The sequence below is a fragment of the Dendrobates tinctorius genome, unplaced genomic scaffold (assembly GCF_039654945.1).
Source record: "Dendrobates tinctorius isolate UK_male_01 unplaced genomic scaffold, ASM3965494v1 ptg000126l, whole genome shotgun sequence".
NCBI lineage: Eukaryota > Metazoa > Chordata > Amphibia > Anura > Dendrobatidae > Dendrobates > Dendrobates tinctorius.
In genome coordinates this window covers 1602331-1616339 of record NW_027361794.1, presented here as the reverse complement: position 1 = coordinate 1616339, position 14009 = coordinate 1602331, and the positions used below count along the sequence as shown (strand labels likewise).

At 40.8% G+C, this 14009-nt stretch overlaps 1 protein-coding gene across 1 annotated transcript in view; it reads left to right on the top strand.

Moving 5' to 3' along the window:
• LOC141047158 (uncharacterized) overlaps window positions 1-6794 on the top strand; it is a 139221-nt gene extending 132427 nt beyond the window's left edge. Inside the window, exons 14-19 of the mRNA XM_073542116.1 lie at window positions 2631-2777; window positions 2907-3086; window positions 3169-3292; window positions 3377-3474; window positions 3673-3763; window positions 4836-6794. Of these exons, the coding sequence (XP_073398217.1) occupies window positions 2631-2777; window positions 2907-3086; window positions 3169-3292; window positions 3377-3474; window positions 3673-3763; window positions 4836-6082 (1887 nt within the window). The 3' untranslated portion in view covers window positions 6083-6794. The remainder of the gene's footprint in view (window positions 1-2630; window positions 2778-2906; window positions 3087-3168; window positions 3293-3376; window positions 3475-3672; window positions 3764-4835) is intronic.
• The last annotated feature ends 7215 nt before the right edge of the window (window positions 6795-14009 follow it).

Below are 14009 nucleotides of genomic sequence, written 5' to 3'. Positions count from 1 at the left end.
GAATGTAAACCATGTGTCATTTCACGTCGGGTTGGGGATTAATTTGATAGAAGCCGGCAATTTAATTAGCGGCTATTCTGTTCTGAAGAACTCTGTGAAATATATATATATATATATATATATATATATATATATATATATATATATGTATGTATGTTTGTCTCAATGACTTGTGTGTGTGTGTGTGTGTGTGTGTGTATATATACAGTCATATGTTAAAGTTTGGGCACCCCTATTAATGTTAACCTTTTTTCTTTATAACAATTTTGGTTTTTGCAACAGCTATTTCAGTTTCATATATCTAATAACTGATGGACTCAGTTATATTTCTGTATTCAAATGAGGTTTATTGTACTAAAAGAAAATGTGCAATCTGCATTTAAACAAAATTTGACTGGTGCAAAAGTATGGGCACCTCAACATAAAAGTGACATTAATATTTCGTAGATCCTCCTTTTGCAAAAATAACAACAGCCTCTAGTCGCTTCCTGTAGCTATTAATGAGTTCCTGGATTCTGGATGAAGGTATTTGTGACCATTCCTGTTTACAAAACAATTCCAGTTCAGTTAAGTTTGATGGTCGCCGAGCATGGACAGCCCGCTTCAAATCATCCCACAGATGTTCAATGGTATTCAGGTCTGGGGACTGGGATGGCCATTCCAGAACATTGTAATTGTTCCTCTGCGTGAATGCCTGAGTAGATTTGGAGCGGTGTTTTGGATCATTGTCTTGCTGAAATATCCATCCCCTGCGTAACTTCAACTTCGTCACTGATTCTTGCACATTATTGTCAAGAATCTGCTGATACTGAGTTGAATCCATGCGACCCTCAACTTTAACAAGATTCCCGGTGCTGGCATTGGCCACACAGCCCCAAAGCATGATGGAACCTCCACCAAATTTTACTGTGGGTAGCAAGTGTTTTTCTTGGAATGCTGTGTTTTTTAGCCTCCATGCATAACGCCTTTTTGTATGACCAAACAACTCAATCTTTGTTTCATCAGTCCACAGGACCTTCTTCCAAAATGTAACTGGTTTGTCCAAATGTGCTTTTGCATACCTCAGGAGACTCTGTTTGTGGCGTGCTTGCAGAAACGGCTTCTTTCGCATCACTCTCCCATACAGCTTCTCCTTGTGCAAAGTGCGCTGTATTGTTGACCAATGCACAGTGACACCATCTGCAGCAAGATGATGCTGCAGGTCTTTGGAGGTGGTCTGTGGATTGTCCTTGACTGTTCTCATCATTCTTCTTCTCTGCCTTTCTGATATTTTTCTTGGCCTGCCACTTCTGGGCTTAACAAGAACTGTACCTTTTGTTCTTCCATTTCCTTACTATGTTCCCCACAGTGGAAACTGACAGGTTAAATCTCTGAGACAACTTTTTGTATCCTTCCCCTGAAAAGCTATGTTGAATAATCTTTGTTTTCAGATCATTTGAGATTGTTTTGAGGAGCCCATGATGCCACTCTTCATAGGAGAATCAAATAGGAGAACTACTTGCAAGTGGCCACCTTAAATACCTTTTCTCATGATTTGATACACCTGACTATGAAGTTCAAAGCTCAATGAGGTTACAAAACCAATTTAGTGCTTCAGAAAGTCAGTAAAAAGTAGTTAGGAGTGTTCAAATCAAGAAAATGATAAGGGTGCCCATACTTTTGCACCGGTCAAATTTTGTTTAAATGCAGAGTGCACATTTTCTGTTAGTACAATAAACCTCATTTGAATCCAGAAATATAACTGAGTCCATCAGTTATTAGATATATGAAACTGAAATAGCTGTTGCAAAAACCAAAATTGTTATAAAGAAAAAAGGGTAACATTAATAGGGGTGCCCAAACTTTAACATATGACTGTATATGTATATGTATATATATATATATATATATATATATATATATATATATATATATATATATATATATATATATATATATATATGTGTCTATATCTATTTTTCCGTTTCTGTTCTAAACCATGTCATAGGGCTCCATTATATGTCCATTTTGCAAGGCGGCGAGAAAATCTCAGCATACAGATTACATACGGATGCTGACATGCGCAAAATACGCAACCACACCTTGCTTACGGATGACATACGGAGCACTATTTAGGGGTCATTCATCCGTATTATGCCTGTAAACTACGGACCGTATTTTGTGTCGGTTAGTGTGACCCCGGCCTGATAGAAGATTACAGTGCGGGAAAGACGGGAAACCTTCATATAGACGGCCGGTGGGGATGGAGTCAGTGACGGACTCTGGCCAAATATGTTTCTAGAGCCGTAGTAGAAGATGAAGATGTCGTCCTCATCATGAAGTAGTTATTTCTCCTGTCACGTGTAATGAATATCTCCTGCAGTATTGCTAATGCCGATTCCAGTGTCGGGAAATGAGACGAGAATTAGCGTTATGGAAGATGAGTCTATGAGGAACGTATTCAGCTGCCGACTCCGAGGGAGAAACTGCTTGTTGTCTGTGGCCTCAATATATAGGTTTTATTAGTAGATGTAAAGAAGGAAACTAAATACTGTAAAATAATCTCATATGTTTCCCTTATTATCTCCAGTAATTGTATTATTACACAGGATTTTTATGATGTTACATCGGCTCATCTTCTCATTCAGGTCTCTACAACATCGGATCCTCTCAGTGAAGATCTTCTATATAAGAGATTTTTCCTGATTTACCCATCAATGATGGATATGGAAAGAGACAAGATGGCGGAGAGGATATTACACCTCACCCTAGAGATCCTCTTCCGTCTTACTGGAGAGGTGAGAGATTCTGATGACGTCACATTACATCATTCTTATCTATGGGAATAACAGATGGACAGAACTGGAGAGGTGAGGACTCTGGAAATGTCTGTAGTGAGATTTATTAATGTGTCTCTCCATTACAAGGATTACACAGTAGTGAAGAAGACCTCTAGTGAGCGCTGTCATGACCCTGTGTCTGAGGGATGGGGAAGACCCCTGAGCCCAATCACTGGGCCTCCACCTCACTGCCTGATACATGAGGACATCAATGACCAGAAGATCCTAGAACTCGTCTACAAGATGATTGAGCTGCTGACTGGAGAGGTGACACTGCTGGGAATGCTGGGACATTACACAGTAACACTATGAAGGGATCGGGGGATGACGGTATCATTGTATGTATCAGGTTCCTATAAGGTGTCAGGATGTCGCTGTCTATTTCTCCATGGAGGAGTGGGAGTATTTAGAAGGACATAAAGATCTGTACAAGGATGTCATGATGGAGGTTCCCCAGCCCCTCACATCACCAGGTAATAGACAGGACTAAATACACACGGCCTATAATTATCTGTATGTAAAGAATGAATTCAGTCCCTGTATGTGTTTTCTTTCAGATCTATCCAGTAAGAGGACAACACCAGAGAGATGTCCCCGTCCTCTTCTTCCACAGGACTGTAAACAAGAAGATCCCAGTGTTCCTCAGGATCATCAGGTAGATGGAGAGAAGGTGTCATGAGATCTCCCCTATGATGTGTAGACGGCTGTGAAGGTCTTGTGCTCAGTCTTGTTTTATCCACCAGTATTATATGTTTTATACTTGTGTAATGAGAACGGTGGAGATGGCAGGATTAGAGCTGATCATAGATGTGACTTCTCCATCTGTCTGTTACTTTTATAATATTTGATTCAGGGTGAAGATCTGGCCCATATTAATAATACAGAGACATATGTGAGGGGCAATGAGCGGTGTAAAGAGGAGATTTCTACAGATAACCACCCAGGTGAGTAGTGACCACTAAATGCAGATTATTTTCAGAGGAGAACATGGCTGTATGTGGCAGCTTCTGGCTATATGCTTGGAACTTCAGTAGAGTGTGGTGCTTTCCAGTTGGCTGAAGCAGGGAGCAGATTACTCCAGATGGACAGCTCACTCATCCATTCTGCTAGACTAGATGATATTACTGGTCCCAGGCACCCTAATTTTAGTGGCTGGACAGAGCCTGTGCCACCCAGAGCTTCTGGTTCCGACGTCTCTTCCATTACCAGCGACACCTGGAAAATGAATAAGGCTGCACCTGGTGACAGAAGCAGATGTCGCAGGAGCAGATCCCAGAGGAGATAGGACACACCATTTGCAGAAGCCCTAATATGACAAAAGGGCAGAAAATCAGAGCGGTAGAAATATCCATAAAGTTGCAAAGTTTGGGAAGTAATAACCCTCAGTGAATTAATCCACAGGCTCTTTCTGGAAATTAGCACACAGTGGATGTTGGAGTGATAATTGCAAATATACCTTTTTATTACCCAGAACATAGTGCCCAGATTGTGCCCCAGGAGACACACACTGTAAATTAAGTGGCTTCCTCTCATTATAATAATGCCAAATATATGGATGCTAAATGTGGTTTGGGCTCACTGCAAGGCTCAGAATCGGGGATATTTGACATTGGGATAGCAGATATTGCTGGATTCGTTTTTGGAAGCCTTGTTGCTTTTTAAAAGCCTTTGAGCCACTAATGATGTGGAAATCTCTGTTTTTCCATTGACAGACGATGGACCTGAGTAGAGACTTGTTTTTTGTGAGATGAGTTGAAGTTTTTATTGGTATTATTTTCACCTACATAACATTGGTGTTTTTTTACTCCATATTTGGGAGGCAGAATGAACAAAGAAATGAACACCATGCTCTACTGGTTCATCCTGTGATGTTTTTTATTAGACTATGAACTGTCATTGTCTCAGTGAATGATTCAATATTTTACATAACTTTCCATTTTTACAGTTTAAGTGGAAATATTAAAAAATGAAAAATTTAAGAATATTTTATCCAAAAATAATAGGTTTTATTCTTAGCAGATGACTGTACCAGGAGATCAGAGGGACAGCTGACATCTTCAGTTTTTAAATCAGAAGATTTTGAGATCCCACAGGATACAATTGAAGTGAATACCATTACTTCAGATATATCATCATCCCTTCACAGCAAAGATCAATCATCTGATTCCTTTAAACAGGTCCTGTTTTCTGATTCATTACCAATTACTGAGGAAAATCAAAGTCGCAAAATAAGCATTAAAAAACTTACTGGTCCTAAAGCAAAGAAGCCATTTTCACGTTCAGAATATGGAAACATTTTTTCCTTCGAAAAGTCTTTTCTTAAGATTCACACAGCAGAGAATAGATTTTCCTGTTCAGAATGTGGGAAGTGTTTTAACTGGAAAACGCAACTTGCTAGACACCAGAGAACCCACACAGGCGAGAAGCCTTTTTCATGTTCAGAATGTGGGAAATGTTTTAATCAGAAAACAAATTTGCTTAAGCACCAGAGAACGCACACAGAGGAGAAGCCTTTTTCATGTTCAGAATGTGGGAAATGTTTTAGCCATAAATCAGATTTGCTTAGGCACCAGAGAATTCACACAGGGGAGAAGCCTTTTTCATGTTCAGAATGTGGGAAATGTTTTAATCAGAAAACAAATTTGCTTAAGCACCAGAGAACGCACACAGAGGAGAAGCCTTTTTCATGTTCAGAATGTGGGAAATGTTTTAGCCATAAATCAGATTTGCCTAGGCACCAGAGAATTCACACAGAGGAGAAGCCTTTTTCATGTTCAGAATGTGGGAAATGTTTTAATCAAAAAACAAGTTTGCTTATGCACCAGAGAACTCACACAGGGGAAAAGTCTTTTTCTTGTTCAGAATGTGGGAAATGTTTTAACCATAAATCAGATTTGCTTAGGCACCAGAGAATTCACACAGGGGAGAAGCCTTTTTCATGTTTAGAATGTGGGAAATGTTTTAACCATAAATCAGATTTGCTTAGGCACCAGAGAATTCACACAGGGGAGAAGCCTTTTTCATGTTCAGAATGTGGGAAATGTTTTAATCAGAAAACAAGTTTGCTTATGCACCAGAGAACTCACACAGGGGAGAAGTCTTTTTCATGTTCAGAATGTGGGAAATGTTTTAACCATAAATCAGATTTGCTTAGGCACCAGAGAATTCACACAGGGGAGAAGCCTTTTTCATGTTCAGAATGTGGGAAATGTTTTGTAAGGAAATCATCTCTTCTTAGTCACATGAGGAGTCACACAGGGTAGAAGTCATTTTCGTGTTCAGAATGTTTTAACTGAAAAATGTACCTTAATGGTGCTGTCAACTACCAGGTAACCTCTTGTCATTCCTCATGTTTGACCTCATTAAAGTAAAATCAGTCATAATCTCCTACCTTGTCAGTGCCATTCCCAGTGCTGTCGGAACGCGCCTTCCCAGGGTTCATGTGGCGTTACATCACACAAGCCCTGTGCCCAATCAAGGCCAGCTTCACTGTCCCCGCCTTTGGACTTGTTGAATATCAACTGTAAGTCAGGGGAATGGCTGCTCTCCAATTTCTCTTTAATGTTTTATTTGTTCAGGGCTCATATGTGCCGACACCTCTGGAAGGTCATCTGCTTGGGAGGTTTGTTTAATTGTTTTTATTTTAACAGGATCAAACCTGAGGAATGAAAAGGGGTTATCCAAGTAGTGACAACCCCTTTAAACATCAAAAATCCCTCTATATATATACAGCTCTGGCAAAAATGAAGAGACCTCTTTCAAATTTTCAGTTTGTCTGATTTTTCTCTTTATAGGTATATTTTTGAGTAAAAAATGAAAATTGTTCTTTTAGTCTATAAACTTCTGACAACATATCTCCGAATTTCCAAGCAATAAATTTTGTATTTTTTTTCTGACAAAGAAAAATGGTCAAAATATAAAAAAAAACAGTGCTTTTAGACCTCAAATAATGCAAATAAAACAAGTTCATAATCATTTAGAAACAACAATACTAATGTTTTTACTCAGGAAGAGTTCTGAAATCAATATTTTGTGGAATAACCATGATTTTAAAAAACAGCTTTCTTGCCTCTTGGCATGCTTGCCACCAGTCTTTCACTCTGCTTCTGGCTCAAAAATATAAGGAGTTCTTTGTTTGATGGCTTGTGACTATCCATCATCCTCTTGACTACATTCCAGAGGTTTTCAATGGGGTTCAGGTCTGGATAATGGGCTGCACATGACAGGGTTTTGATGTGGTGGTGTCTTAATTCTTTCCAGAGCTGTGTGTGTGTGTGTGTGTGTGTGTGTGTGTATATATATATATAAGACAGGTCTCCACTGCCTCAACGCACATTTCATATTAAAACTTCTTCAGATGAGCCATTACTAATAAATGACTCATCCCATTTCCTATCATTGGTCCTACTGAACTGACTACAGTATACCTATAGATACAGTTGAAATGTTGTCAAATCAGGAGGAGACGTCCTCCGATGAACATAAAATTGACACTGTAAAATCAATATCAGTTCAGCTCCTTGAGCCGAAGACAGTAAATCATATACAGTTTGTGCTCAAAAGTTAATATACCCCTGCATAATTTTTGCTTTCTTGGCCTTTTTTCAGAGAATATAAGTGATAACAGCAAAACTTTTTCTCCACTCATGGTTAGTGGTTGGGTGAAGCCATTTATTGTCAAACTACTGTGTTTTCTCTTTTTAAATCATAATGACAACCCAAAACATGCAAATTACCCTGATCAAAAGTTCACATACTCCATTTGTTAATACCGTGTATTGCCTCTTCTAACATCAATGACAGCTTGAATTCTTTTAAGGCAGTTGTGGATGAGGTTCTTTATTTTCTCAGATGATAAAGTTCTTCTCAAAAAGCCTCCAGTTCCTGTAAATGCTTGACCTTGTGTTTTGGATCGTTGTCATGTTGGAACGTCAAAGTACGTCCCATGCACAGCTTTCGAGCTGATGTTTGCAAATTTGGCTCCAGTATTTGCTGATAACATGCTGCATTCATCTTTCCTTCCACTTTGACTAAGTCTCCTGTACCTTTGTGGCTCAAATATCCCCAAAACTTCAGCGATCCACCTCCATGCTTTACAGTAGAAATGGTGTTCCTTTCATCATAGATCTTGTTGACTTCTCTCCAAATGTAACATTTATGGTCGTGGCCAAAAAGTTCAATTTTGGTCTCATGACTCCAAATTACCTTGTTCTAGAAGTTTTGAGGCTTGTCTCTGTGCTGTTTTGTTTTGTAGGCGAGATTCTTTTTGGCATTTGTGTAGTAATGGCTTTTTTCTGATGACTCGATCATGCAGCCCATTTTTCATCAAGTGCCTCCTTTATTGTGCATCTTTAAACAGCCACGACACTAATTTTTAGAGAGTCCACTATTTCAGCTGATGTTATTTGTGGGTTTTTCTTGGCTTCCCGAACAATTTTCCCGGCAATTGTGGACAAAATTTTTGTTGGTCTACTTGACAGTGGTTTTGCTTTTACAGAGCCCTGAATTTCAATTTGTTAATCACAGTTCGAACTCTGCTGACTGGCATTATCAATTTCTTGGATATCTTTTTATATCCCTTTCTTGTTTTATACAGTTGAGCTACCTTTTTCTGTAGATCCTTTGTCAATTCTTTTGCTTTTCCCATGACTCACAATCCATAAATGTCAATGGCTGGATGAAAGATGCAAGAGTCTGTCTGGATCCCAGAAACTCACTCAGCTTTTATGCGCACACACTGATTGCAAGCAAACAGGTCACTGGTGAGGATATTACCTTTAGTAGTCATTCAAACCCATTTGTGTCAAATGTGGTAAAATAGTTAAGACTGTTTTATTCTTCGGGTTAGTACGATTGCAGTGATACCACATTTGAACACATGAAAAGAAGAAAGTATATGCACACAAATAGGGATCACCACAAAGATATGAAAAAAGTATCAATTTTATTAATGGACACAACAAACAGACACTTTGTGGTTAAAAACAATTAAAAAGTCTGAACAACCAGACATTAATAACAAAACAAAGACAATGGGTCATTTTGATAAATAGTTAAATGCTATGGGTCCCAAGACCAACCATACAGTATAATGCCAGGTATCTGCTAGTTACCATCACCTAGGGTCTATCAAATCAATTGTTATGACAATCATGACCTTAAATCAAAAAATACCATATCATCAATAACTACTATGGTTACATAGAAACTCTACATATACCATGGACAGAAAATTGAATGCTTATCATGTTGCCAACACAAATAAACATACATTAACAAGTCCCTTTCCCTAGCATGATATCACCTGGTTTCTGAGGATGAACAAGCTACCGGGTAGGTTACATGGGACCCCCCAAACCCACGCGTATCGACACAGTGATGTGTCTTTCTCAAGGTCAGTGTGATGTTCTGTTGAAGTCCTTTATATACCTATCCAGTTAGTAATCACTCTTACCAGCTGAGTTTCAGAGTGGGGGAGAAAGGTAGATTGGATCTGAGTTTAATGAAACAGCGTCCTGCTCCCATCAGTGTGCAGGAGCTTATATTAAGATCATATATCACATCAATACATTCAAGCACAAGCACCAAAACATAAGGTGACGCATAGTGTGAACACGGCCACAGTTTGATGTGTCAAAAAAGAATCTGGACACTGGCACAACATAACAGTAATAATAAACTTTATCTGTGCACCCAATATAATGCGCTAAAAGCGCTACCATAAGATGACGCATAGTGTGAATAAAGCCCAAAAAAAGACGCTTTATTCACACTATGCGTCATCTTATGGTAGCGCTTTTAGCGCATTATATTGTGCTTGAATGTATTGATGTGATATATGATCTTAATATAAGCTCCTGCACACTGATGGGAGCAGGACGCTGTTTCATTAAACTCAGATCCGATCTACCTTTCTCCCCCACTCTGAAACTCAGCTGGTAAGAGTGATTACTAATTGGATAGGTATATAAAGGACTTCAACAGAACATCACACTGACCTTGAGAAAGACACATCACTGTGTTGATACGCGTGGGTTTGGGGGTCCCATGTAACCTACCCGGTAGCTTGTTCATCCTCAGAAACCAGGTGATATCATGCTAGGGAAAGGGACTTATTAATGTATGTTTATTTGTGTTGGCAACATGATAAGCATTCAATTTTCTGTCCATGGTATATGTAGAATTTCTATGTAACCATAGTAGTTATTGATAATATGGTATTTTTTGATTTAAGGTCATGATTGTCATAACAATTGATTTGATAGACCCTAGGTTATGGTAACTAGCAGATACCTGGCATTATACTGTATGGTTGGTCTTGGGACCCATAGCATTTAACTATTTATCAAAATGACCCATTGTCTTTGTTTTGTTATTAATGTCTGGTTGTTCAGACTTTTTAATTGTTTTTAACCACAAAGTGTCTGTTTGTTGTGTCCATTAATAAAATTGATACTTTTTTCATATCTTTGTGGTGATCCCTATTTGTGTGCATATACTTTCTTCTTTTCATGTGTTCTCATGTCAATCCATTTATATGCACTAGGTGATCCCACCTAAATTGATATTGTGGTTGGTGCCCGTTTATTCTATATCTTGTCAGACAGTGATACCACATTTATATCTTTTGTATGTTTTGTCGCTTTTATACAATAAAAGCTATTTTATAAAAAAAAATATTTTTGCATTGCTTTATTCTGAGAGCTATAACTTATTTATTTTTCCGCTGATGGAGCTGTATGTATAATGGCTTATTTTTTGCAGGACAAGATGACGTTTTCAGCGGAACCATTCTTATTTACATTCATCTTTTTTATCACGTTTTATTGCACTTTTTATTCGGTATGATGATAAAGCATTGGTTTTTTTTTACACTGTTCACTGAAGGGATTAACTAGTGGGACAGTTTTTTAGGTTGTCGTTACAGACACGGCGATATCAAATATTTGTAATTTTTTGCTTTTTTATGTTGAATCTATTTTTATTGAAAGAAAGATCAAATAGACAAAGTAAACATACAAAATGGTAAGGATTATACACCAACTGAACAATATCACAGTATAACAATCCCTTATAAATCCGTCACGTCTGCTTAAGGTGAAATCTCGCAGCTTCCCAATAGAGTGCATGTTGAGTACACACAGACCCACTGTCGCTACCCAAGTTCCACCCGAGTGATTGGCCCTATGTATTAATTAACCCCACTATATAGGTTGCATTAAACATTTTGCTTATATGAAGTAGTACAGACTGGGGAGTGAACCTTCCTCTCATTATCTTAATTCTTAATAACATAGATAGGTAGGAACAGTATAACAGCGGTCGTGGTCATTCAAAGTACATTTTACATTTCTCAGTAGGGGTGCGTTATAGAAAGAAGAAGAGAGAAAGAAAAGTAAGAAAAAGGAGGGGAGAGAAAGAACACAAAAATTTTTTTTAAATGGAACGTTTAGGGGTGGTAAAGAAGGGAGAAGTTGGGAGGAAGGGGAGAAAGAGGGAAAACGGGCGCTAGACTCCCGAACCAGCTCCTAAGAAGCCTCCTCAATCAGTTGAGGCAGCCCAGCGGTTTCTTTGAACAAGATCCAGGGACGCCAAGTACGAATCAAGTGGGAGTTGTTTTGCTTTTTTTTTTTTAACATAAGTTAATGTATTTATTGGATTAATTAACTTTTTTTTGCATTGTCCCACTATGGGACATCATTGAATAGTGACAGATCACTGATCTGATAATCTGCAGTGCTTCTGACAGGCAGGGAGGAGGCTCCTCTTCTTAACAGGCACACACAGGCCACCTTCCCTAAAGGACCCCATGGCCATCTTGCAGCCAAGGGTCCCCATGGAGGCCATCAGCATAACGTGATCTCATCGCATTGTGCTGATGGAAGGACACAGTGAGCTCACTCCTTGTGCGATGCTCCTGAATGTCGCTGTCACTTTTGACAGCGGCATCAAAGGGGTTAAGTATCCGCGATCGGTCCTAGCACTGATCATGGGCATTATGGCAGGGAGTCAGCTCTCATATAGAGCTTACACCAGCACCCAATCGTAGAGGCGCTCAGCCAGCGTTGGACTGGAGTACTTTGGGCCCACCAGAGAAATCATTCTTGGGGTTCACTATAAAAAACACAAATATTGAGCTTGGTTTGAGTTGGTACACATGCAGCATATAAATGCATGTTCACGGGGGCGTGGCATGGCCAGCGAGGAGTGAGGACGCGTCCTGGAGAGCTCCCGCTCCTATACCGAGAACCGATCCAACCAGAGACTCACCCAGATGTAACACCCCGATGTCCACCAGGAGAAGCCGAGGGAGTGCGCCCACAGGCCCCACGGCACCTGAAAAGGTTCCCCACAGCATTTCCCGCTACTTCACGGGGGCGGGAAAGAAGAAGGTTGCAGGCGCCATGATGAATGCGGCGCGCAGGGGACAACCAGCTCCGCTGCCAGCGGGGAACAAGGTACCGGAGGTGGGGGAGCAACGTGGGAGGAGAGGAGACGATGGGGGGGACTTCCCCGGAATCTATTGAGGTGACCCCGGCGGCCATAAAAGGAATGGGGCAATCTCATGAAGGTAACGGCACCGCTGAGCCCCTGTAAACATGCGCTTCACAAGGAGACCCCGTGGCCATGCCAGAGAGGCCTCACACTGATACAGCTTGTGCAGGCCTAGGAAAAGCCTCCCTGAAACACCCTGCGCCATACTCCCGGGGAGATCATCATATTATTCCCCCTGAAGGCAACTTTGCCATCACAGGTGACGATATAATGCAAGAAGGAGCGGATCCCACAATGAGAGGGCAGCTTAACCATTCCATGACACCTGCTCATCAAAATGACCTGCCGTTAGTCTTACTCTCCCACCTACCCTTCAACTAGCAGTGTCCCTAACATCACAGTGTGGACCTTCGGCCCTTCTTCCTGCGGGACAACCTGCAACACCCATAGAAGTCGATTTCACATTACTGTATGATAAAATTAGAGACATACCGACGAAACAAGATATGGAACAATATATTGTTCGCCTGGAATCTTCTTACAAAGCTGAGCTTTCTATACTTAAGGACGATATCCAACAATGTGGAGAGAAGGTTGAATCTCATGACCAGCTTCTAGCTTCCCTGAAAGAAAGAGTAGAGGCTCAGGAGACTGCCGTGGCTACCCAGGCTAGACAGCTGCAGACCCTAGCAGAGATGCTAGACGATTATGAAAACGGGACGCAGGAATAACATAAGAGTTTGGTTTACCTGAATCTATACCCCCTCAGGCGTTAAATAGCACTTTGAGAGGCATTTTCAACTCGGTATTAGACAGGCCCCAAGATACTCCACTGGAGTTAGATAGTGCTCACAGGGCTCTAGGCTCGCGTCCTAGTGAACAGGACCCACCGAGAGATGTGATTTGCCGGGTCCATAAGTATCAACTTAAAGATGCAGTCATGGGAGCGGCCAGGAAGGCAGGACCCATTAAGCACTTGGATACCCACATACAGCTCCTACCGGACCTATCCAGATGGACCTTGCAGAGGCGCAGAGCCCTTCGCCCACTCTTAGATGAGCTACGACAACATGATTTTCCTTATACCTGGGGGTTTACATTTTGCCTCCGGGTCCAGAAGAGGGGCAGAGTGCATCGCTTGAGCCATCCTAGCGGAATCCCGGCATTCTCAGCTGCTCTGGATGTACCTGAGGTGGACGTCCCCGATTGGCCACCCTTACCGTCCCATTACAGAATGAATGACCCTCGCAGGGGACGAGTTCCTCAACGACAGCGCCAACCCGGAAGACGGCCCAATGGACTTGGGCATGCACATCCAGGAGAAAGAGAGAATGACTGATCAAGAAGTTCTGTGATTCGGGGAGGGTTTTTTCATGAATGGATGGGGGGTTAGGGATGGAGGACCAGTTTTATTAACAATGCAGAATTGTAGGTTGAATCAGTTGTCATTATCAGTCGATTTTCTTTCTCTTCCTCCTCCTCTCTCGACCCCCCCCACCCTCCCCTTGCCCTCTCCTATGTACTCTTGAATGGCTATGTCTTCTTATTGAATACCTTCAGACACCTGGGTGGCTCGCCACTTTGTAGTGCTCCATTTTAACGGAAGGCATGATTTCTGGAAGCTTATGTTGTTTTAGATTTAAAGATTGTGATGTCCTTAACACAATGAGTTCTGATGCTACTGTAGTTATATAC